General features: G+C 36.9%; 1 protein-coding gene across 2 annotated transcripts in view; it reads right to left on the bottom strand.

Moving 5' to 3' along the window:
• The window catches only part of LOC120080503 (protein SWEETIE), a 74,867-nt gene that overhangs the window by 17,562 nt on the left and 30,281 nt on the right, over positions 1 to 27,024 (bottom strand). For both annotated transcript variants that reach the window (XM_039035176.1, XM_039035175.1), the window contains exons 20-30: positions 19,016 to 19,084; positions 18,799 to 18,921; positions 18,650 to 18,718; positions 18,446 to 18,550; positions 18,206 to 18,294; positions 13,871 to 14,027; positions 11,739 to 11,888; positions 11,161 to 11,210; positions 10,737 to 10,836; positions 10,518 to 10,574; positions 10,338 to 10,405 (exon numbers count right to left, since the gene is read on the bottom strand). In XM_039035176.1, coding sequence (XP_038891104.1) covers positions 10,338 to 10,405; positions 10,518 to 10,574; positions 10,737 to 10,836; positions 11,161 to 11,210; positions 11,739 to 11,888; positions 13,871 to 14,027; positions 18,206 to 18,294; positions 18,446 to 18,550; positions 18,650 to 18,718; positions 18,799 to 18,921; positions 19,016 to 19,084 — 1,037 coding nt within the window. The remainder of the gene's footprint in view (positions 1 to 10,337; positions 10,406 to 10,517; positions 10,575 to 10,736; positions 10,837 to 11,160; positions 11,211 to 11,738; positions 11,889 to 13,870; positions 14,028 to 18,205; positions 18,295 to 18,445; positions 18,551 to 18,649; positions 18,719 to 18,798; positions 18,922 to 19,015; positions 19,085 to 27,024) is intronic.

The raw sequence follows: 27,024 nt of genomic DNA, 5'->3' as shown, positions 1-27,024 counted from the left end.
GTTACTTACCGGAGATAGTGAGAGGGGAGAAGAAAGAGAGAGGAGAGAGAAGAGAGCATACTTACCTCCGCAACTATTTAACATTAGCTTCACTTCCGATCCCACTATTAATCAAGTCCCGATCTTCTTCCACGAAAGCCACTACTCTTCTTCGAGGGCAACTATTGGATAGATCCCCTTACACGTTTAAGGTCCATTTGCTCTTGGACTTCATCTTGTGAACCATCAACAAATCGTGCAATTTGGTAGTTTTCATTCTCAGCCAAATTGGTCCGTGCACTGAGTCGGTGGAATTCCTCTATATAGTTTGCTACAGTACAATTTCCTTGCTTGCATCTTTGGTATTGTTGATATAGCATCTATTCATAATTAGCTGAAAGGAATCACGCTCTCATCATATTATGCATTCTCTGCCAATTCCTTCTAGGTCTTTTACTAATTGCTCCTCTATTTATTTGAACTTGATCCCACCTAGCTGAGGTGCCAGACTTTAATTTGAAAGTAACCAACTTGACTTTTCTTATTTTTAGGCGTATTCATATAGTCGAAAAAAATTTCAACATTCTTAACCCAATCAAAAACTGCCTCCACACCTATTTTTCCACTAAAAATCGGCAAGTCGATCTTCATTTTATAATCTTGCTGATGCTTTTCATACCCATTTTTCATATCCATTGTATTGCCTCCTTTCATATTGTCTCATTCAGAAATTGTGAAAAAGGTTTTCTTTATCACTACTTGCCTCTGAATCTTGATCTTCTTAGAAGTAATCTTGGTTTTATGCCATATTAATCACTGCACGGATCCTTTCTTGAGAAGGTGAACGACTGCTATTATTGTCTCGTATATGGTTTTGTTGATTTTCATGGTCAATCCCTCTGTTACTTGCAGTCTTCTGTTCCTCTTCTAACCTTTGTGGTTGTGCAACGGTTAATTGCTCCAGCTACCATACCATGGTGCCTAAGAGTCTGCGCATATCTTCAACAGTTTCTTGAATCTCTCTCTATATTTCCTTCAACAGATAACAAGTGTTCTGTTGTTGATTTGTGGAGGAGAATTTCAGGTGGATGGGTCTAGGCTTCTTCTTCCCTTCCCTGGCTGGTGTTTGCTACGCACTTTCCAGCCATGACTTCCAAGGGATCTTGGGCTCTGGTACCAAATCTTGGTGTAAACCAAGTTCAGGAAAACATTCAATCTTGAATAGTAGTACCTCAATAATTATCTCATTAATGAAAAGAAGCCAGCTTATATACTAGGTGGGCTTCTAAAACAAACTTATCATAACAGTAATTAAGTGTTAGCGGCCATTAACTAATAAAAGACAGCCAACTTAAAGAGCTCCTAAGAGCACAATACAGCGAAGACTTCCAACTCAAGACATTAACGAATTACATCAAAGGAAACGAGATAACCTGTATAAACTACTGAACTCTTTCAAACCAAAGTTTTGGCTGAACATACATGCCAAATAAGTTTGACAACATGCACATGAAACAGGGATGCTGCAAGACCATGTAATCAAACAAAAGAAGAAGGGAGGAAGCTGGATAATGAAGAACCCAAGAGATACACAACAGTCTTCAACTATATTCGAAAAGTGATATTCCCTAATGTGTAGTTTCAACCAATAGGACTACAGAAGAAACAATATGCAAAGGAACATTCTGAAGGACTTTAACCCACTTTACACTAATGAAGACCACAAGCTTCTTCCACAGTTGAAGAAAATTTGGATGGTATCAGAGAAGGAGACAAAAGAGAAGCACTCAACTTTGGATCATGAACACGTTTTTCCTCATCCCTTTGAAGCAAAATATCAAAAGCTTCCCCTATGTTCTACTGAAAATAGTTCCTCGGGAACGGGGTCCAAATGATGAAGATCCGATTCTTCACTACTCACACTAACAACTGAGTCTTCATCACAATCATTGGGATGAGAGAGATGGTTGGAGGAAGAATGACGAGCAACATCTCCAATAAATTGAGTCTTTGAACCTGGGATGGAAAGGGTTGAATAACTAAAGACCTTTGAAGAACAATGACTCCTTGAAAAGTTGTGAAGATAATTTTCCTCTGACATCATAGGAACTTCCCCTCTCACGAGTCAGAATTATCTACTAAAAATTGGAGAGGAATGATTAATAATTCTCCAAGTATAATGCAAAGGAATAGTCGGAACATATCTCCCAAAACTATTCACCGGTCTCAAGGGAAAGATCCAATGACTGTTGTGCTTCCATAGACTTGGAATTAGAAATCTCATTAGAGTGAAGAGAACAATAAGATTAGACCTAGCTAGTTGAGCTTCTTTAGAATCAAAATGATCATTCATTTCAACTCTAACGACCAAAATAGACTTATCGACATGCAGCAAAGGATCGTTAGAGTTTGGCCCTTGATTGTCTAAACTATCAAATAGACAGGTATTATTCAATTCTGGCGCAGATCATCATCATTGAAAGTAAACTCTTCATCTTCCATAACTTGCCTAATTCTGGCCAAATCAATAGAGTGTGAAAAGTCTTTGGCAAATAGAACACCATGACTTAAAGACTTCAAACTTGGAGCTTCCAAAGGAACAATATCTCCAAACCAAAGAGAGAAATCTCTGAGATTTGGATACTTAATAACAATCTGAACTGGAACAAAACCACAAATGTTGTTTTGCACCTCTATTACTGCCCTGGAACAATCTAAACCATTAAGAGTTTGTGTAGAGAGGCCTCATTTGAGTACCAACTATTGCTTAAAAAAAAAGATCTTTGAAGGAGTCTTCGAAGTCCCATTGAATATGAAAGAGTGATAACAAAATTTTCCAACATGCCTACAAAAAACCGCTTCATAAACTTCTTTAACCATGCCTTCTAGAACTGTCAAGTACTTGAATGGAAAAATAACTTAGAAATTTATAATCACGGATGAAACCTCTTTATTAATGTCAGTCAGGTGATTTCTATAACGGAACTTTTTTTTTTTTTTCTAAAATGGAAACGAGCCTCTTCATTAATAAAATGAAATGAGACTAATGCTCAAAGTACAAGAGAATTATACAAAGAGCCAAAAGGCCTAAGGGTAAGAAAACAAGGCTAAAACTCAGCCCATACAAAAGAGCAACAAGAACAAATGGCTCCAACATAAACCAAGACTAGACAGAACAGAATGGACAATTACAGAAAAAATTCAAAACTAAAGAAGATGGTGGTCTCGGCTTTGGAGGTCTGAAACCTAGAAATTTGGCACTCCTTGCTAAGTGGAGTTGGAGATATTTTAATGAAGCAAATTCACTGTGGTGTCAAGTTGTACATGGTCTTCATGGAAGAGATAATTTCAATTGGCATATGCCTAGAAAGTTCAGTCAAAGTCTATACCATGGTTAAAAGTTGAAACCTTAGCGATTTTTAAACTCAGTTGTGGTACCAAAATTGGATTTTGGCTTGATCCTTGGATTGATTTAGTGCCATGGAGTTCAAGATTTCCTAGCCTATTTAGACTTGCATTATAGCCCTAGGGATCAGTTCCAGGATACTGGGATGAAGATACATCTTCTTGATCTATCTTCATTGTTGGTTGCTGAAAGAGGATGAGATTGTTGAATTTCAAAGTGAGTTTGATTTCATGAAGAAGGGTGGTTGAGCATCCAGATTGTCATATTTGATCTTTGGAGTCTTCTGGGATTTTTCAGTGAAGTCCCTTTCGAAGCACTTGGCTATTTCTAATCCTTTGGATAAGTTGGTTTTAAAGCCTTATGGAAGTCAAAGAGCCCAATGTGAGTTAACATCCTCATTTGGGTTATGATTTTCGGGTCTTTGAATTGCTCTTCTGTTCTTCAAAGGAAGCTCCCTTCCCACAGCTTGTCTCCATTTGTTTGTACTCTCTGTATGGCTGATAATGAAGACCTGCAGCACCTCTTTTTTGGTTATTGCTTTTCCAGATCTTGCCGGTGGCACCTGTTTTCCTTCTTTAACATCCATAGGTGTTCTGTGAGGAGTTGAAAGGTAATGTGGTTCAGATTTTGGTAGGTCCAACTTCCTATTTCTCAGTTGATTTGGTCCAATGCATTTAAGCGATTCTGGCTGAAACTTGGTTCGAAAGAAATTAGTGAGTTTTTCATTTTGAAGTTGCTCAGGTTAATACTTCTTTCTGGCATTCCCTTCCCAAGTCTTTTGCAGATATTTCCACTCAAGAATTATGCTTAAATTGGAATGCCTTTATATTTGCAGCTTAGTATTTATGTTGTATTTGTTCTTGCACTTTTTACGTTTTATGTTTTTCTTTGGTTTGGATTTTGAGCCGTAGTCGTTTTTTATATCTTCAATGAAAAGATCTTTTCCTTAAAATTAACAAATAAAAATAAAAAATCGATGAATTCCAGATAAAAATGATACTTACTAGACCAATGCTCCAATTTTAGATGCAAGTCCTCGTAAAGTTGCCATTTTCCATTAAATTTGAAATTCGCAAAATACTAGTCAAACTTTATCAAGACCTTGCCATCCATAAATGGATTAATGGAAATTTGAGACTGAAAATAATCTTCCAAAGCATACTAAATTTCCTTCCAAGAGTAATGTGGGAGCAGTCTAGTAACTACAATAACAAAGTCAAACTTTAATTCCAAAAGCTCCCTCTCTTTTCGAAACCAAAAGGAGGATTCTTGAAAACAAGGAAAACTATAAATTACTTCAATTGAACCAGTAAACTGCCTCAACTTGAAGTTTGGAAATCAACTTTTACAAAGCTTCTCAAATTTGGCTTACAACTCTACAATTTCTCGAGAGGCTGATCCTTTTCAAGAAAACAAAAAGAATCAAAGTTTAAGTTTCTCAGCTTGTCAAACTTAGAGAGAAATCTCTTTTTTAAATGTAAACATGATTTTTCATTGAAATAATGAAATGAGTAGCTCAAATTACAAAAGAGGATACAAAACATTAAAACAATAATAACAATAATCTTAGAGCAAAAGTCTCTATAACCCTTTTCCAATCATCATTTCTTGTCAAAGCTGGTTGGAACATGGATATTCATTCTTGTTGTACTAAAAAAAAAGTTGTACTAAAAAGCATGGATATTCATTCTTCCACCAGTGCTAGACCCAACGGCACACTAAAAATATCTTCCATAAGAAGATTTAAACTTAGATAATCGTATGACTCCTGAAGCTCCACAATCTTTCTTATGAAAAAATGATTGTCCTGGGAGATGCAAAAGCTCAACCAAACTAGCTTCCAACCAACGCATAAGGGAGTAAGAAAGAAAATTATTTTGCTTTTTGCTCTTATCTTCCACAAACAACCCATTCTCGTTATACCAAATATGGAAAAAAAATTATTACGGATGCAGGAACTGTGAGTTTCCATCATAGCATTGGAAAACCTCACAAAAACCCAACAAATGATAAAAACCAGCTTGTGATCAGCTAGAGAGAGAGGTCAAAAACACAAAACAGGCAAAAGAGGCAGACTGCACAGCGGAGGCAGAGGCCAGATAATGTAGAACCCAATGAGAGAGTTCTATTCAAATGATCAAAATCTAGTCAACCCAAGATAGGGATTCTCTATTTATTGAATTACATGTGGGATAGGGTAACTAATCTTGAATTTACTAAATTACCTCAATTCCTATTACATCATCATATTCTATCCCTCCTAGAAAACAAAAAACTCGTCCTCGAGTTTCAAAACGAAATGAAGGTAAAAATAAAAAAGTAATCCACTTGAACGGAGACAACTCTGAACATCCAACATCAAATAATATCCAAATTTCATGATTCAAGCCAACAAACCCAAGAACTTATTTGTTCAAAAAATCCTCTATTGCAAAAAAGATATGCAGAATTCTTAGAAAATGAGAAGAAATTCATTTGGTAAGTGTGAAGAAAAGTCAATTGGGGTTGAATTTTAATTATTTCAGTAGGTTTAGATATGGGTTGGACTGCAAATTCCATTAAAAAATGGACTTCAAATTTGAACTGGGCCTGGGGATGATTTTGGGTCCAATTGTGTGGGTCATGCGCTAAAAAACCCAAAATTGCAGTAAGAGGGTATTGGATCTTCTTTGCCGGGTCAGGAAAAAGGAAATGGGTCAGAGAATTGTTCGATTCGGGTCGGGTCTTGGGCTGCATTTTTTAGGTCGGGTCAGAAAGGGAAAATCGGGAACAAATTTTATGAAGATCTCACAAAGCTGCTTCATCTTCTTCTCTCTTGTAGGTGACTATGATTGGTTTGTTCTTTTTGTTGAGGGTTGTAAATGGATTGTAAACAGTTTTCCAATGATTTTCTTTGTCAGCCACACGATTTTCTTCTTCTTCCTTCTTCGTTGGTTCTTTCAATTCTATCCTCTCAATTTTTAACGTCAAAATACCCAAATGAAAATTTGTGTGGGTTCCCCAATTTTTCCAAAGTTTTTAACATCGATTTCTCTTCCAAATTAGGTTGCGCAATCTCCAATTTGAAAATGGTTTTGTTGTTTTCATTCCCAATGACAATTTCTTTAACCTTGCTGTTGACAATTTCTTCAATTTGGATCTCATTCTCCTCATCTTCATCGGAGGAATTCGAGTCAGTCCTAGTAGATTTTGAGGATCGGTCTGAGCTGTTGATAAGTTCTTGGGAAAATACGACCTTGCTCTAAATTCCTTTGTTGCATAAACTTTGGAAGCAATCTTGGTTGTTCTTGAATTTTTGGAGGAACAGTTCTGTCCCAGAAATCTCCTTTGCTGTTGTTGAAATCCTTTGCTGTCTTACAGATCTTGGACTTCAGCATCATCTTCTTGATCTCTACCTTTGTTTTTAGACATTCTGCTCAATTCTTTAGTAAATTTCTCCAAACCTTGATGCATATCTACCAAAGAGGTTGGCATTGCCGCAAAATTCTCGTTAAGAATTCTAATGGACTGCTGAACTACTGAGAATCTACTACTGAATAACCGTGGGGGAGAGGAAGATGCTTCCGCATCATGAGGTTGGAGGTCGGGAAGCTTGGTGGAATTTTTTCCATCCATCAAGTCCCTTCATGAGGATGCTCTGATACCAGTTAATGTAGAACCAAATGAGAGAGTTTTATTCAAATGATCAAAATCTAGTCAATATAGAGAATTACATGTGGGATAGGGTAACTAATCTTGAATTTAATAAATTACCCCAATTCCTATTACATCATATTCAGTTAATGTAGAACCAAATGAGAGAGTTTATTCAAATGATCAAAATCTAGTCAATACATGAGAGGAGTTCTCTATTTATAGAGAATTACATGTGGGATAGGATAACTAATCTTGAATTTACCTTTTTTTTTTAAAATGGAAACGAGCCTCTTTATTAGGAGAATAAACTAAGACTAATGCTCGAGGTACAAGAGAATTATACAAGGAGCATGAATACATATCATAATGAGACTAAACAAAACAAAATGAAACCTAAGGATCAAGAAGCGCACCCGGACATCTCAACTAGGTTGACACCTCCTTAACACCCTCATCATGTCCATACAAAGGTATTAAGGCCAAAGAAGTAAGAGAAAAGTGTGATACAAAGAGAATCCAAAGCTAAAATCTAGGCAAAATGTCTAAGGAGCAGGGGAGATTAAGCCTGCCAATTCAAATTTATATCTTGTATAGTGAAGTCTTCGAAATCACTACTTAAAGAACACCAAGCTGAAGCGTTTCTTTGTGCTGAATCAAACTAAGCCCTCCAACAAGTTTCTTTATCATGGAAAATTCTTTGATTTCTTTCAAACCATAGATCTCCAAGAATAGCCTTAACTATATTGATCAAAAGTAATCTTGGTCTCTTTTTAAGAGAGGGACCCAATAGGAAATTAAGTACATTACTTCTAAAATTGTCTCCGAACACCCCAACAAAGTTAAAGTTGTAGAAAAAAGTCCACCAACAGCTTTCTGAGTATGGGCAATTGAAGAAGAGGTGTTGCAAGTCCTCCCATGCCTTTTTGCATAAAGGACAAATAGAAGGCGATAAACAGGCCAATTGAAGTTTTCTTTGCATGACCGCGGAACAATTTAGGAGCCCGAAAAGCATTATCCAGATCTGGATGTTAACTCTCCTCGGGCTTTTTGTCTACCATAGTGCCTTGAAAAGGCTTTTATCCAGTGGGGACGAAGGGGAGAGATAATGGGTGAGAGATTTAAGTGTGAAGAATCCTGATACTTCCAAAGACCATGATCTTAAATTTGGTCTAGCTGAAACTGTCTTTCCTGAGAGGAGTAGTAGCAAGGCTTGAAATTATAGTATTTCCTCATCTTTAAGCAAATGACGAAAAACAATGGACCAAGAGCTCAAAGAATGATCCCAATGAAAAGCTATGGAGCCCCTTGGCAACAAGGTGATCCTAAACAAACTTGGATAGAGGGTAGACAAAGGATTGAGTCAATCCAAGGAATAGACCAAAAAGCAATTCGAGTGTCGTCCCCAAGAATGAAAGAAGCCAAAGACTCCACTTTTGACCAGCTTCTTGAGATATTAACCCAAGGGCTTCTCAAACTATTCCCACATTTCCCCAAAGAATGCCAATTGAAAGGACCTTTCCCATGAATACTAGCGATCACTTGTCTCCAATGGGAGTTTTCCTCTACCATAAAACGCCAACCCCATGTAGCAAGCAAGGCCGAGTTTTTAATTTTAAGCCCACCCAAGCCGAGACCTCCATCATTTAAGACCGAGAGACAATGCTCTAATTTATCAGATGGTTAATTTTGCTTCCTTTGTGACCTTCCCAAAAGAAATTTCGTATTAACCTTTCTATTGTAGAAATCACTTTTTCTGGCATTGCAAATAAGGACATATAGTACGTTGGGAGATTGGAGAGAACTGAGGTGCATACCCTTCCTCCTCTTGAGAGATTAAATCTTTTCCATTTATCCAATTTTTTATGGTCCTTTTCTATCACCGGCTGCCAAAAGGAGGTTTGCTTTGGGTAGCCCCCTAATGGCAAACAAAGATAATTGAGAGGTATTGATTCGACCATACAAGTGAGCAGGCCAGCCATTTGTATCAATTCTCCTTCTTCTATGTTGACTCCAATAAAGGCTGATTTTTCCCAATTCACCTTCTGTCCCGAGCACCATTCAAAAAGACTAATTGCTTCTTTCAGTTTAAATAGTATTTTGCTATCATAGTTGCAAAAAATGAGGATATCATCTGCAAATTGGAGTAGTGGAACATGAATCTTCTCCTTCCCGACCACAAAGCTTTCAAAAAGGCCATTTCTGTACAGCTGGTCAATAATGGCACCCGACACTTCACTGACTAGAAGGAAAAGAAAAGGGGACAAGGGATCACCTTGCCTAACCCCCCTAGATGTGAGAATGCGGCCTCGAGGTTTTCCATTAATAAGAATAGAGAATTTAGGATTTTGAATACAACACAAAATCCAAGAGATCCAACAAGAATCGAAGTTTTTTGCAATCAAAACCTTTTCTAAAAAGGTCCAGTCCAGCTGATCAAAAGCTTTTTCCATATCAAGTTTAAGAATCCACCCCTTTTTCTTTTTTACTCGGTAATCTTCCACCACTTCATTACTAAATTACCCCAATTCCTATTACATCACTGGAGACAATAGGAGCAACGCTCAAATATGGCGAGAGAGGCAGACTACATCTGCAACAAGAAAGGATGGCAAACAAGGGTTAAGGCTCCAGTGAAAAGGGCGGGATGATCTAGGTGTTTGACGAAAGAGGGTAGAGAGATATTATCGACAAGGTCAGCGCTGACAGACAGAAACTGGTGAAAAGGAAGGATGAGCTGAGCCAACGGACAAAAACCGACAAACGGAAGACAGCAAAATGGCCGGCAGCAGCGTCAGGCTTAGGTCAAAGAGTTAGGGAATGGTTAAGGGAGATAAACCATCAAGGAGAGAGAAACCCTAAGGAGGTGGGGGTAATTACGATGAAGCACGAGCTAAGCAAGCAGACAAAAACGGAAAAGACTGGCGACAGTGACAACAACTAGGGTTAGGTCTCAGAGTCAAGGAAGAGAAAGAAACCATCGGGGAGAGAGAAAACCACAAGCGCCTTCACTTAAAATCATGAGAAAACTGTCATTATAAAGGAATTACATAAAAAGTATATAACAAAACAGCTAAATATTCATTGAACAAAATGCACCGAGAAGCAAAGTTTCTTTTCAATCAGATGATCTTTTAATAGATTTAAGTCATTTTTCTGCTCCTCCCTTGTATATGTAACCTGCGTGTTCAACAAACAGAAGTAGATGCACTGTAACTAAACATCAGAGGGAAAACAAGAATTCCCACTTAGAACAAAACCACAAAAAAAGTTGACCCTCAAAGTTTAGGCAACATGAAGAAATTCATTCATAGCTTACTCTGAATCAGTTTCTTCATCCAACATATGAAACAAGCTCTCTTCTATTTGCTCATCGATGATGGGTACCTAATAAGAATACATGATCTTAGACATAAATTTCATGAGGGATGCAAACGAGCCATCAAAATGGGAGGAAAGAAAAGGAAAATAGGTAAAGTAAATAGGAAAATAAACATACTGGATCCTTTTCAATAAGATGCCGAAGAGTAGATATGGCAAGATGTCTTAATGTTGGCTGCATTCCCAAAAGAAAAAATTGTGTGATAAAAGAGAGAAGACTAACTTTATCAAGTCTTAAATTTCGTTTTTCAAGGAGAGAGAGAGAAAATACTATTTAGGAGTTGGAATCTTAAACAAGTAATTTGGAAGCTCATTTCATAATCAGGAGGGTCTAGACCTGTTTAGAGGCTAATGTTGGGAGAAGAACTTGCAAGTGGGAGTGCACAGAAACGGCTTGCGGGGCAAACAAAACAAGTTGTTGAGTAAATCGGACACTCCTGCAGCAATAGCATGTGACAGACTATCATTGCCAACAAAAGGGCAAAATTGAAAAGGAAAAGAAAACAACTATTTCATTTTGGCCAAAGTTAATTGAACTTATGCATTTTGGATGTCGCAAAGAGTACAATGGTCAGACACATTCATGCTCCAATGTTCTCCACGTGAGTGAAGCAAATAATAGTCATACTAGTAGATTATACCAGACAGGTGAAGAACTGAAAGGACAATAATTTGGATAACATATTGGTCATGCATTTAATTGAACTTTCTTCTCCAACAATGTTGGTGTGTGGGGTGGGNAGATGAGAAAATCAGCTTACTCAAGCATGATTGACGCTTCTTGCCAGGAGCTTATCTCTGCAACAACGGACTGAAAGTAACACCCATTATAGATAAAGAATTTATTAGTCCTGATAGAAAGTTTATAAATAAATAAAGGCCATTATGTGTAGCCCTTGTTCAATCAGCAGGTATTTCAATGGCTTCAACTTCTATAATCATATTTGTAGAAGCCCTTGAATTTCCAATAAAAGACTAACTTTTAAGACTTGTAAGATATTTTGTTTCAGAGGTGGTGTTTGTTCCTTTTTTTAATCCTCAGCTAAGCTATGTTCATCAATTACGTCTTTTGAGCTATGAGTATGATCTTCAAAGACAAGAATGAAGGATAGGAAACTGTTCGGAGGAGAGTGGCGTTCCAGCTTCATTTTGTATGCTACCTTTTTTTATGTTCTATAAATTGAATATGTATATTGTATCTTGATCCTCTTAGGTGAGAGATTAGCTTTTCTCCCTTATTTTCTTAGTTTAAGCATTCCACCAATAAATATTCCAGCTTCAAATTAAATGAAATGTATCCAACTAAACTTGGTTAAGAAAGTTGAAACACTAGTAATACCTTGCAACGTGAAAAGAAAATGCTCCCTGGGGCCAGTTCAGGACCAAGAACAGCAACAATAGCATTTATTAGGCGACCGACTCCTTGCTGAAGGTCAACTAATCCATTCTCCTCTGATAGAAGGATATCCAGTGCTAGGCCAAGAGTCGCCTAAAAGAGATAGAGACAAATTTGTATGGAAGAAAATATCAAGGAGTCATTCAGATAATTAAGAATAATGCAGGAAAAGAAAAAAACGAAAATGGAAACAATGGCAAGCTGCATCAATAAAATTAATAGTTGATTGTCCAAATGGGAGTTGAGAGGACTCTCCACCGAGAATTCAGATACCAGAATTTTATATTTCTTTGTATGCGTAGACAATATCAGAAATTTAGTATAGTATAATCAACAGGAGGGTGAAAAGAATCTAATCAAGTTTGATATAATCTTTTTTTTTTTAATCGAAACGAACTTTTCATTGATATAATGAAAAGAGACTATTGCTAAAGATACAAAATTCATAATGCAACGATGCAAAATGAACATATAAATCTAGACATCTAGGGATCAATAGGTGTAATTGAGCATCTCAAATAGGTTGACACCCCAATAGCACCTCATTATATCCGTTTACAAGATGGAACTATTAAAGCAATAGACAAGCGACGAATTGAAATGCTCATAATTTCCGACTGGTTCCATAACCGTCAGTAGCCATTACACTAGAGGCTACCTATATTACTGTCCAGCTGCTGTTTTTAACAACAGTGAATCACATACAATCTGCAGCATTCTGTAAATATATAGCTACAGCCTACAGTTCTTCCTCATGAGAATCCAGCTTTCATCAATTTTCATCAACTTCAATTATCATGTTAGTTTTATCCCTCTTAGTAGGAAATAAGAAAATATTCATTCTCATCTCTGAACTGTGTTTTTCAAAATATTTCAATTGGTACCTACAAACACTAAACAGGAGAGCCCTCACAAAGAAATAAGAACAAAAATTTACGAAAAATGGCCTCAAAAAATGAAACCAAAAACATAACAAGAAGTGACTCCAGATGATATGAAAACCATTAATAAATGAAAATTAGAAAATAATTTAGTCAGAGAAAATCTGGAGAGAAATATCTGAGTCCAAATCCTAAATCTCTTCACATGATCCTGTACACCCAAATACAAAAATAATTAATATATATACAAAGACTATCTATTCCTCCCTAACCAAAAAACGGAAGGCTGACAAAAGAAAAGGAATCCCCCCCTCCCCAAAAGGAAAAAAAATGAGAATTCTAGTGTTTCTAGTGTTTCTAGCGTTGTGTATGGTTTTGGGACCTCTTGTATGCTTTGTCTTGCTCCTCTTTATGTTCTCTCTCTCTCCCTTATGGAGTTTGTATTATTGAACATTATTCTCTTTTCATTTCATCAATGAAAAGTTTTATTTCTTCTTTAAAAAACAAAAACCCAACGATGTCCGCAAGATTCTCTCAAACCTCAAATCTCTCTCCCATCATCATATGAAAAAAATTGATAATATCTATGAAGATTGTGGGATTACTTCATATACACTATTATGAACAAGACTACAAATTAGTTGCTTCTTAAACCATGAGGAGTGAAGCAAATAAGTAAGAAATAGGCCCAGCAAATGTTTCTTTTTTCTTTCCCTTTTTTTTTTTTTTATAAGAAACAATTTCAACAAATGTTTCTTTTTTTAAACAAAAACAGAACTTTTCAACAAATGTTTCTTTATTCTTAAAAAAAGTTAATATGCTTATGAAATGTTTCTTTATTCTAAAAAAATCTACGATAAAGTTTATTGATAGCTTTATCAAGATGTTCCTCTTTTTCTTAATTTTCACGCTAGGATCTCAGGTTCAAATACTTGATATTCAAAGACTTACTCTCCTTTTCCCTTATAATGAAAAACTAAACTGTCATAAAGACAAGTTCAAAAATACAAACAGTAAATTCAAGCCCTCAACAAATGAAGCAAAAAAGTAAAAAATAGTGCCCAACAAAAATACAAAAATTACAAGTGCTCCAATAAAGAGGCTAAAAGGCAGTGCAAAGATAAAATGTAACCAAGATCGGGTTCAAAAATGAAGATTTCAAATTTTAAAAATGCTCAATCATAATTCGAAGACCTGAACTTGGGATACAAAGGACAAGCCAGCAGCTTCAATAGTCAAAAGAAGTCCATGCAAAGACCATGTCTGCAAGCTGGTAATTGAACTCCGAGCCAGCATAGATATTGAATTCACTGTCGCTGTAACTAATGTTGACAGAGCTATCCCTCCTGCACTGGAAGTAAAGGAAAACGCATAGGTAAGGAAATTTTTGACATAGAAGTACACAAGTACTTGCAGACCACATGAGTTCCATACAAGAACATTGGTAAAATAAATTCAGACACGTTTCAAGAATGAAAAATATTTTATATTTAAAATAGGAAAAATGATGATCAACTTCTTTCAGTCTTAACTGTAGAAACTTGATTAAATTGGATCATTCCTCATAAAGGCCAAAGCAAGAGGACACTATCGTATCTACCTCACTGTGAATGCTGCATATGAACCTGTGGAATAACTTATATAACTTGCTTGTTCATTGCCCTTTCTTTTTTTTTTTCTTTTTTTTTTTTTTTCTTTTTAATAGAATCAACGACTTTCATTGAAAAAATGAAAGAATAGAAAGGCATTCGAAAAAAAAATAAGCCCACAAAGGCACCCCTTCTAAAGAATGGGCTTCCAACTAAGTAAGATATTACCTAGGAAATAATTATCAAAAAAAAACTTCAAAACCAAAGCCCAGGGCAAAATATGAAACCTCACTCAGTCTGCTTGTTCATTGTCCTTGGTAACTCAATCAGTCTGGTGTATTTTTTCTTTATAAGAAACATGAGTAATAGACTAAAGACAAAAGAGGGAACAAAACAGCCTACAAGCGGGGGAAGAGAAACCCCCCTCCTATGGCCAACATAAATGAAATAACCTCTAATGGTCAAAAGACAATTCCTAGTAGCTATATAATGCCTGCAACGACAATAAAGAAAAGTAAGCAAATGCAAACTTTTTCATTACCCTTCAAAAGGCCTTCCTCTTCCGAGTTGAGCATTTTCATTTGTTCACTAAAAAGTTCTGATTCTTTTTTTAAAAAATAATAAAAATAAAATAAAGTCTAACAGAAAAGCAGCTAGTTGACCGAAACTTAAAAACGTATAGCTTAAAAGGTAAAGCCAATTTTTTTTTTTTGAAAAGGTAAAGCCAATTACCTCCCTGATACTTTTTTTTTTCTCTTTTTTAAAAACAAGAAACTTCTCCTCCTGTTCTACCATCCATTCTGTCCAAGTTTGCTTCTCTAATTGAAGCCTGTGGACTTGAGTTTCATGAAATTTCTCCATTGGTTTATGAAGTCATGTCAGTTTCTAAGTTTGCCGAGCATTGTTTCGCCATACATGAGGCCTCAATGTTTTGGTTCTTCTCTAAAATTTTAAGCCTGTTTGATTGCTTTTATGATTTTTTCAACCTTGTTATATGACGGTGGTCATGAGTTTTCATGAATTTCCTCCTTTGGCTTTGGAGGATGAACCTTATTGGTTTAGTTCGACAAAGTTTTGTTTTGGCTTCTCTGAGATATTTGGTTTCACTTACATAAAAAGATTTTATTTCTTTACTAGACATATGATCTTAGTACGAGAAGTGAGGAAGCTGAAGCACATTTAGTTGATATAGAGATTGATAAATCTTCTATTGAAAACTCTTTTGCATAAGCATTTGAAAGCATTTTTTCGGTTGATGACAAAAGGAATTCAATTGAAGTTTTGAAATCAACAGCTTCAGTAGTTAACCTTCAATTCCTCCTATACTTCATTCCTTAATTGAGGTTTGTAGATTACAGATGAAGGAAATAACACCTCAATCACCCACAATTAAGATCTAATTGTGTTTCACTGGTTTTAATGATTGTCCTGCAATGTGTAGTTCTTCCTGGTTCTTCAGCGGCTTTGGAGGTTGTGATGTGTAGTAGGATTAGAATATGTGAAGGGTATCTCAGTTAAATCCATAATTGATTAGAATTTGGAATAGTTTTTTTTATTGATTAGGAAACTATGATTAGTTTCTTTGGTTATTAGAATTAGGATTAATTTCTTTGATTAATTAGGATTAGGATTAATTTGCTTTGCAATTCTCTATAAATAGAGGATGTCTTCTTGTATTGATAATTTTGATTAATATTAAAGACTTTGTTGACTTGGTTTGAGCGCTTTGGGACAGCCCAACTTAACGCCTTGTCCCGGTGCACACTATCCAAACATTTTGCAGACTTTTCAATTCAAGAACTGAGCTTAAACGAGCGGGCTTTCATCTCACGATTTTTAGTAGTATTTTTGGTTGTTTTGTGTATTGCTGATAGATTAAGTCTTGTGGCCATGTTTCGTTTGTCATTAGTTAGTCTATTGGCTGAGTTGTAATTGGTTTCGCCAGACATTTGATCGTATGTATTTGTTTGATATTTAGGATGATTTGGAGATGATGGAGATGCTAAGGGGGTGTCAACCTAGTTGAGTTGTCCGGATGCACCTCTTGATCCCTAATTTTTGTTGCTCGTTGTTTCCTTTTGTATAAGATAATGAAATGAGACTAATGCTCAAAGTACAAAAAGAGATACAAAAGTACAAGGAGCTAAGGATCAACAGGTGCACCCAGGCATCTCAACTAGGTTGACACTCCCTCAGCACCCTCATCATATCCACAATTGATCAAACAAACAAAATCCGAAGAAAAAATAAACAAGAACACAAAAACAAACTAGAACAATACATCGCGAAAAAACTTAAGCTGGAAAAATAAAGGCATGCCTAGTTGAGATGCCCGAGTACGCCTCCTGATCCATATGTCTTATGCTTTATGCTCTTTGTATAACTCTCTTGTACTTTGAGCATTGGTCTCATTCAATTATATTAATGAAGAGACTTGTTCTCTTTTCAAAAAAAATAAAGGCACGCCAGTTTAAACCTAAGTCTTGAATGGAAAAAGTCTTCAAATGGCTTGGAAAAAGTGCACCAAGATGAAGCATTTAGCCGAGCTACTTCAAAACGATCCATCCACCCAAGTTGTTTGCCATTGAACACCCTTTGATTCCTTTCTAACCATATTTCAGCAAGCAACGCCTTAACTGCATTATCCCAAATCAACCAAAGGCCTACTTTCAAACTTGGACTGATAAGGAGTTGCACAACATTATCCAAATAATCACCACTAAAACCCCAAGCAACATTAAAAATAGAGAATAGCCTCCACCAGCAGTATAGATACAGTCAAAGAACAGATGTTGCAGATCTTCACCGGGCGCTTCACAAAGAAGGGAAATGGATGGAGAATGGATGGAGACAAGTAATGTGAGGGTAGCTTTCTTTGCATGACCGAGGAACAGTTTAACTGATTGAAGACCATAATCCATACAAGGATGTTAACTCGCTGAGGGCTTTTTGTCTTCCATAAAGCTTTAAAGAACATTTGACGAATGAACAAAACAAAGCTTAAAAATGTAGGATATTGAAAGGGCATGTTAAGGATTCCACATTGGAAAGATAGACCTCCCGATGTTTATAAGATAAACAAGTTACTCCTCTCACTACCAATTGTTTTTTAGATGAAACCCATGTTTCTTCAAATATGGTATCAGGGTCTATGAACCCAAACGGGCATTCAATTAATAAAGAAAAATAAAAAGATCGGATCCAAGAATGATGAACCCAAAGAGGCAACATCTTGAGGGGGATGTTGAGAATTTCACATTTAGAAAGATGTGGAGTCCTCACAGTGTTTATAAAATAAATGGGCTACTTCTCTGATTACCAATTAGTATTGAGTTGGACCCCTGTTAGTTAATATGGTATCAGAACCTATGAAACCTAAATGAGCATCAGTTCAAAAAAAAAAATTGGGATTCAATCCAAGAATGGTGATCATAAAGAAACATCATCTTAACGGGACTTTTTTATTTTAAATGGAAACGAGCCTTAAGAGGACATCTTAAGGAGCATATTGAAGATCTCACATTTGGAAAAATTAAGGGACCTCATGATGTTCATAAGATACATGAGCTACTCCTTTACCAATTTATTTTGAGATGAAACCCATGTTATCTAGTACCCATAAACTAAAACCCATTCAAAATAATGTATTTGTTTAGGATGATCATATACCACAAGGCATTAGGCTCCCAAAAAGAAACGCCGTAACCACTTCCTTGTGTATTCTCCCTATTCATTTTTAATAAGAAACAACTTCTCATTGATAAAATAAATTAGCACAATAAATAGATCAATCAGATGGAACGCAATCAGTATGCTCAATTTGAAACTATTGATTTAAGATATTATACAATTCTCAAAGCCGATAAAGGATAAAAAGGATCATTTTTTTTTTTTTTTTTGTTTGGGGGGGGGGGTGTTAAAGGATATTTTAACTACCAACCTTCGATGTATGCAACCGAGTGCCAAAGCAATTGATCCAGCATAAGTAGAGTCTGTCATTCCAGTTAGGTCACCAAGCAGCGATCTGATCTGTATGATAACACGTAAGATGGATAAAAAGCATATCTAAATAAAAATAGATGGCAAAGATAAATTGGAAAAATAGAAGAATGCCACCTTTCTAGCATAATCCTTGATATACAGAGACAAGTTTGTGTGTGTGAATTGGAAAAGAGTATACCATTCTTGCAGTAAAAATGTCATTCCCAAGACGAGCCAATAACCCAAGACCTTCGGCAGCAGCTCTACGTTGTGATGCACAAATGTCTCCAGCAGCCATAATACTCTGTTCAAATCAAAATCTCTAAGAAAGAGGCAGAAGAAGTAACAAGCAAAAAAATCCTGATTAATCAAGGAAACACAACATAACCAAAAAAAAAATTACCTGAAAAATACCCTGGGCAGAACTTAAAATCTCAAGGCTTACAGGTGGCACACGTAAAGATAGAAGCGCCTAACAAAATTTATTGGTTCATTTGTCAATCTCACCGTCTCAGAAAGCCACACCAACAAATAAGAGAACGTAATTATTACCTTGAAACCTGCAAGCAGCCCCACGCATATATTAGTGACACTAGCAGCATGCCATGGCTGTTTCTTTCCGGTTTTCAGACACTGCTCCACAACTCCAAGAAGAGAGAGCATTCCACTGCTGTCCTGGTTTTATTTATACAATCATGTTAATAACATAAGGAAACGCCATATTTTGGAAAAATGTTTACGGATCCAAACGAATAATGACAATTCAAACCTGACAAGCAAAGATAACCCCAAAGCACAGAAGCATCTCGTTCACCAATTTTTTGTTTATTGTCTCTGGCTTCATGTTCAGAATAAATTCTCAGTGTGTAAAACAAAAGCCAAAAAGGGAAGAATAACGGAGGGGGAATCAAGAACAAAAACTTAAGAAGAAGAAACGCCCCAAAGCTCTTTTCAAGCTACAACTTTCTGGTAACTGATATTTACCCAAAAACAAGCTATTGCCTTTTCCTTCACAAACAAGAGATCTCATATTCCATACTGCAAGAAAAGCAAGTTCGGAGCAGAAAATAAACAAAATATAAATTGAATGGTTCAAACATCGTTAGCAATGTGGAAGTGGGTTTATGAATTGATCTGTTATATGAACTAGAAAATTCAATTCTCTAATAAGAATGATTCATGGGTACAACTGGGATCTATCATCTTTGGAAGATAAGACAACCATCTGGTAGAACCATAGCAGCCCACTATCCACGTTTACTATATGATGTAGGGACATATTGGCTTTCGTGGCTTTTCTTTCCATTCTTGTTAATTCTTTCTCAATTTCTTGAAAACCTTTGGTCTGGTAGGTTTATTTCTTCAAGTTCTTGGTTTAGTTCTTGTATTTGGGTAGTTAGGTTTTCTTCCACCAACCAGCTACTTGTTAGCCGGTTATATTCTCCTTTTATCAGCTCATTTACTGCCATGTCTATAAATATGGCAGCTATTGTACATTTTGAGGTATAGAATAGATCTTTTGAGGTACTTTCAAACACATGTGTGCATCAATGTAACAGAAAATTTTGATCATCGCTGTGTTCTCACTCTCTAATCCTTATCTCAAAATCCAATCTAATCTAACTTAATCATAAGTTGCAAATAAAACTATTCCGAACTACACTCCTATAAAAATGTCTAAGAATAAATATTTCCTCAGGCACAAGTTTCAGCCCTTGAATGGACTGAACAGAGAAAATTCGACACCAAAACATTAACTCCGAAAAATACTCTCACGAACTTTGGATCTCCATCAACTCTTCCTTTCTTAACCAACTCCTCGAGAAATAACATTCTTCCACTCTAATGTGTGATCCCTCCAACACCCAACCTCCATCCAATGTTATGAACAAATGAGAGTGCTAATTATTCATTTTAGGAAGACACTCCAAAAGAACTTTCTTTAGGATGATTCAATCACTTTCCTCTTTCTTTCTTTCTTTTTATTTTTTTCCTTTTTTTCCTTTTTTTTTTTTTTTTTTTTAAAGGGAAAGGTCTTCTTTCCGAGTTATGGGTGGAAATAAATCAGCATATATTTCAGGAAGCTTCTTGTTCATGTTCGGACCATCTTGAGTCATGGGGTTCTCTTTTCGAAAGTTTCAAGGGTTTTTTTCATCCAAGACACTAATAGCAATTCAGAGAGCTTTATTCTTCCTTTTTAGATGCTCTTCTTGATATTGTTATATGTCCTTTTGTAATTTTAATGACTTTATCTATGTGGCTTCTTTTGGTTTTTGTATTTTGAAACACTAGCCTCTTCTCATTTTCTTAATGAAATATTTGGTATCCATTTAAAAATACATAAATAAATAATTTAAAATTTAAAAAAAAAAAAAACAAAAACAAAAACAAAAACAAAAAAGAAACAAAGAGAGAGAAATGAAACTTAATTTTTCATTGATATAATGGAAAGAGGCTAATGTTTTTTTCTTTTATGAAAGAAACAATTTAATTGATGGAATGAAATTACAAAAAAGGACAAAGACCCCATAATGGAAAGGAGCAAGGTAAAGCTTTGATGTAGACTACGAATCTTGGAGAATTCTTGGAGTACAAATATTATTCATTAGTTGTTCATACATGAGGGGAAAGACTCCCATTTATCAAGTTTTAATACAAGAAGGGGTAAAAAAGGAAATTAACCTTGATGTGGCCTATATGATAAAAAGGAGTAATCCTCCAAGAATCAAGATTGTTGATCTTTTATTAGAATGATAAGTGTTTCATACAAGAGGGGAATGTTCCTACTTAAGAGTTTTACTACAAGTGGGGGTAAAAAGGAAATTAACCTAGAATATTGCCTAATTACTCAATTAACCCCTATTCTTCTTACATCATGCTACCCCTCCAAAAAGAAAACTCATCATTGAGTTTTAAAAAGAAAAAAATGAAGCAAACGAGGAATGAAATAAACTTGTTCAACAGAGTATGACCAAACCAACCTCCTATATTTTAAACAAAAATATTATGATCAAAGGTATAAATTCGAGACAAAAAATCCATTATTGCCACCAAAAGATGAACTTCTCCATCGAGCATAAATCCAAAAAAGATGTTTCCTTCAAGCTTATTTAAAATTGTATTCAAAGGACCAAACATTAAAAAAACCACATTTCAATGAGAATCGTTCAAGAATCACATCTTCTTTATCATTCGCTTCAAGTTCTTCGACTGTTTGTTGATCCATTTCCACCGCAATCAGTGTGTCCTTATTCTTGTTCAATTTTTGCTCGGTGTTTGATACTTTTTTTCCATCTTCTTCTTTGGATTTTTCTTCTTCACTTTTTTTTTAAATGGAAACGAGCCTCTTTATTAGTAAAATGAAATGAGACTAATGCTCAAAGTACAAGAGAATTATACAAAGAGCAAGAGATACCAAGGATCAAGAGGCACACCCAGACATCTCAACTACGTTGACACCACCTTTGGATTTTTCTTCTTCACTTGAAACTATTTCCAAATCAACATCTTCGAATTCTTGTTTTTCTTCAATTTTATCTTCAAGATTTTTTATTTGAAAATTTTCCAACCGTGATTCCTTTATTCTTCTTCGGTATATGAAATCAACCCATTCTTGAACTCTTGCAAGAATTGATAGTTGATCAATATGTTAAGTCATTTTCCCATGAGCGTTGGATTTCTTTTGTTGTTTTCTTTATTTCCTCCAATTCTACGGGATCAAAGTAGTCATTTTGTTAGATTCTTGAATATGTTTTAATCTCATCGTGGGTATGGGACTCATCCATTGATTCTCTTGAATCAACCTTTCTTGATCGTGTTTCATAACCAAAAGAGTAATTTTGAGTCTTGAACGTTTATCTTGGGCTGTAAAAATTCATTCTTGATGATTCTTTAAGTCATCTAACTCTCAATCTTTACTTGAAAAATGGGTTTGATTGGATCATTGGGCCCTTTTTCGATATTATCGCCTTCTTATTCCGTCTCAAACTGCCTTGAAAAATCAAATTTCCAATGTGGATAATGATAGGTTCTTCAAGAAAATCAAGCATGGGCAAAATTAGTATGTTGAAATTCTTCTTTGGAATCACTTGAGTCAGAATTCCAGCACTGTTTTTGGAAGTAAATTTGATTTTCTTGCCTATACCAACTGCTGTATTTTGTCTTGGACATCTTCTTTGATCGGCAATAGTCCATTCTTGCAAAATCTTGAAAATCTTTGATTTCTTCTTTCTTTCTTGGAATTTCAAGAGTTCTCCCTAATTAGATATGGGTTGTTCGACAACGAGCACAACTCACGAAACTCCCTCTTGTGATCGGTGTCGCAAAGAGTTTCTCGGACTTCCACCAGCGGCAGTCAACGTTGGCTGATACCAAATTGACGTAGCCTATATGATAAAAAGGAGTAATCTTCCAACAATCAAGATCGTGGATCATTTATTAGAATGATAATGTGTTTCATACAAGAGGAGAATGTTCCTATTTATAGAGTTCTACAAGTGGGGGTAAAAAGGAAATTAACCTAGAATATTGTCTAATTACCTAATTAACCCCTATTCTTCTTACATCAAACCTAGAATATTACCCAATTAACCCCATTTTTCTTACATCATTCTACCCCTCTAAAAAAGAACCTCATCCTCGAGTTTTAAAAAGAAAAAAATAATTGGAACAATCAAGAAATAAAATAAACTCATTCAATGGAGTACGGCCAAACCAACCTCCTACATCTTGAACAAAGACATTGTGAAAAAAGGTCCAAGACAATTTTTTCATCAAGTTCATCAAGACTCCAAGCGTTGTAGTTGTTCAAGTACCCACTGACCAAGTTAGTATTTTTAAGCAAAGAAAAAAGCTCCTTCCTTACTGAATCAATAGTCTTCACCGATTGTACAGAAAGGAAGTTCTTCCAATAGAAGTATCCACCAAAGTTCCTCTTAGCTTCTTTTCATTCCCCATAGGCCCGAATAGAAGCGAGGTTGTCAACTTTTATTCTATAATCTGAATCTTGGTGCCAAGATTAATGATTCACATTTTGGTGTTGCCAATCTTGATAGTCTTGGAAAGATTCTTGGTCATTATGTCTAAATGATGGATGATGTTGACCATTATGATAAGTTGGATAAGTGTAATACCCTCACCTAAGGATAATTAAGTAGGGTTCGTTGACCCCCTGACTATCCCGATCCCATGCTCTCCTCATGGTAACAAGCATTCATTAATTTTGACAGCCTTACACTTAAAGTTTTTTCATAGCAACCCTCATATAGAAACTACATTCAATTTAAAAGCTTTTGGTTCAAGAATCACCTGATTGGCACGAGTAGTTTGGAAGAACTCCTCGTTTGAACTTAGTGTTGCTGTCTATCCGCACAGTCTGCACAGTCCCTGCGTCCTTGCTTTGATAAACGCATGGATCAATGCAACCCTTCCTCTGTTCGACGCAAGGTTCCCTCTGAATTACTCTCAACCTCTCCTTTTAAGTGATTCTCGAAGTGGAAATGTTCTTGTGAACTGAAGTGAAGTCCTTTGCCTTATTTATAGGCGTTCCCACTTCACCTGGTCTTGATACCTCCAGCTTGTTGCATGTCGGGCGTCCCTTACTCAGGCTACCAACGCCCTCCCTTGCCACCACCAGCTTGAAGTGTCTGTCTCTTCTTCCTCCAGCTCAATCTAACCGATTTGCATGCCTTCTCCTTCGCCCAGCTCAAATTGCATGGACTTCAGACATCCCTTTGATTGCCACATGTCCAGTTAAGTTCTTTCAGCCCACAACCCTCAAATGTCCTTGGCTCATAGCACATCATATAGCTCTTGCGCTCATCGTCTAATAATCTCTCGTTGTCGCTCATCATCCAACTCTCTCGCTATTGCTCATCGTCTAGCGCCTGCGCCCATCGCATAGCTCATCGTCTAGCTATCTCTTGTTGTTGCTCATCATTCAGCCCTCTCGTTGTCGCTCATCTTCTAGTGCATGCACCCATCATATAGCGCTTACGCCCCACTGCATAGCTCTCCCTGTCGCTCATCGAGTAGCACTGACCCCATCGTCTAACGCATCACGCCCATCGTATAGCGTTCACGCCTATCGTGTAGCGCCATCGCCTAACGCATCCTCTAGCGCTGCAAGCAACTACGCGGTCATCCACGCGCATGCTCCAATGCCCAGCGCCCATGCTCGAGCCTACTGGTCAGCACGCATCCTTGCCTGCACCCATCATGGTCACTAGACGAACCTTCCTTGCTGCTTGCTCACACAGCCTCTTATTATTCCAATGCATGAGCAGCCTTTTGTCACGCTAACCCCGGCCTCATGCCCATGCTCAGCCAACATACATCCACCACAGTTTGACTCAAAGCTTGGTGTTTTGGTCACACATCCTATACCAATGCATAGTCCTTTATGCGTCCACCTCTTAGTCAACATGACACCCTTCCACATGAAGACCAATGCATAATCATGCGCCCATGCCTCACAAGCCTCAACGCATGGTTGTCCTAGGCTTCAACACTTAGTCAAATTTCAACCCGTTAAGTCTCAACTTAAAGCTACTCAAAGGTAACTCATGGTAGCTTATGTTCATGGCTTGGTCTCTCATCCACGCGTTATGGAGGTTTACCCTATGCGTCCAAGCCTCCATTTCAACGCCTAGCTTATTCTTAGGTTCCACATAACCTTGCACACTCTTTGGAAATCTTGGCCACTCCTACACAAAGCCCCATGCATCCTGGTTATCTAACATCCACGCATGTCTAATCTTGTACTTGGCCAATTTTTACCACCCTACTTGATTATCCTTAGGTGAGGGTATCACAATTCCTCCCTCCTTAGAAAAAAAAAAATCGTCCTCAAAATTTGATCATTGCTAGAAATATTGCTTTATTACTTTAGAGTATTTACAGGCTACATTTTTATAGAATAAACAAGCACCCCTTTTTCACTGTTATCCTAATACCAATAGTCCTTCCATGCTTGATTCCCTTCTGAACCACTGCAGAACTATTTGTTGGGCAGTTTTTACAGTGATGTCCTGGTTGCTCACACTTTAGGCATAACCCTTCTCTTCCCTTTTGATCTTTTTGATGATTCCTATGACATCTGCGGTAGGGAAATCCTTACTGGGGTCGGGTGCTGTTTCCCGATGGCTGAGGAAACGAAAGAATTCTGGGCATTGTTTTCCTTTATGTCCCGTTTGTTTGCACACAACATTTATTCGTTCCTTTCAAGCATCTCGCACAGAGAGGATTTCCTTCTTCCCTTGATCCCATCTGTTAGCTAGCAATTATTTCAGCAAACAAACACAGATTGTCAAAATATACTTTATTTATCACATTGTAAATAAAACATATGTACAAAAAAGTAATTTCAACTAAGCACATAGTATGCATTTCTCTCTGTCTCCAAGGCTTTTCCCTTCCCTTTGTCCTCTTTTCCCGTATAAGGGCAGTTTCGTTTGTAATGACCAGATTCTCCGCAATTGTAGCACACATTCGCTCCTCCATAACATCGTCCAAAGTGATACTGCCTACAGTTCGAACACCATGGCCTCTGGGTAACACTCGCTATGGACTGTGAGAGACAGGAAAAGGTGCACATTCCCAAAGAGTAATTCAGAGGGAACCTTGTGTCAAACAGAGGAAGGGTTGCGTTGATCCATGCGTTGATCAAAGCAAGGACGCAGGGGTTGTGCAGACTGTGCGGACAGACAGCAGCACTAAGTTCAAACGAGGAGTTCTTCCAAACTACTCGTGCCAATCAGGTGATTCTTGAACCAAAAGCTTTTAAATTGAATGTAGTTTCTATATGAGGGTTGCTATGAAAAAACTCTAAGTGTAAGGCTGTCAAAATTAAAAGGAACCGAGAAGTGTTCACCAGAAAGGAGACAACCGGGCCAAGTGGAGAAAACTTGAGACTCTGAAGTCTCGAGAGGGAATCTCAGGGCCAAACTTTAAGGTAAGCTAGTTAAGACATTTCTAAACATGTTTGTAGAAGGAAGTGTCTTGAGATATTGTCCGGAATGATGAGAAATCTACGCTCCAAAGTGAATCTGAAATAGGGTTCAACAAGAGGCCAAGGGAAACTGGGTGAACTGGGAAGGAAGAGTAATCCCAATAGATCACTGTGAGTGGTTTCTTATTTTAGTCTTTTAGCATATTCTGGATTATATGCTATTGTTATGAATGAATGCTTGTTACCATGAGGAGAGCATGAGATCGGGATAGTCAAAGGGTCAACGAACCTAGCTCCTGAGCCCGAGATAGAATCTCACAGGATGGTCAGGGGAGCGAGATGTCTAGTTCGTGAGCCTGTGGGAGGAACCTTGCATGGTATGGTGAGAGCGCCCACGGGCCTAGCTTCTGAGCCCATAAGAGGGAGAATTATGTGCACATAAGGTTGTGAATGATTTAAATGTGAGATGTTAACTATCTATCGTGTGTGTAGGTAAGATTGGAAGAGGCTTCATTCAGGATGGAGGCTTGCGTAGTAACCTTATATTATGATATGTTGATATGTTTATAAGTTGACATAGACTTACAGAACTATGATTCCACTCACTGGGCTTCAAAGCTCACGTTTTATTTTTATGTCTTCCTTGCAGGTAGCAAAAGAGTCCGAGAAGTGGTCAAGGTCTGCCACGAGATAGATAGTTACTAGAATAAAGTTTATAGTCGGGATGGGATTACTGTTGTAAAACTTATTTTAAACTGGTTTCCTAAACAAAGTTGAAATCTTAGTTATTTTTCGTTAAGTTTTTCCGTTGCATAATTATTTGTATTAAA

Source organism: Benincasa hispida, chromosome 6 (genome assembly GCF_009727055.1).
Source record: "Benincasa hispida cultivar B227 chromosome 6, ASM972705v1, whole genome shotgun sequence".
Classification (NCBI taxonomy): domain Eukaryota; kingdom Viridiplantae; phylum Streptophyta; class Magnoliopsida; order Cucurbitales; family Cucurbitaceae; genus Benincasa; species Benincasa hispida.
Note: the sequence above shows the minus strand (reverse complement) of the source record. Positions and strands in the feature narration are given on the sequence as shown.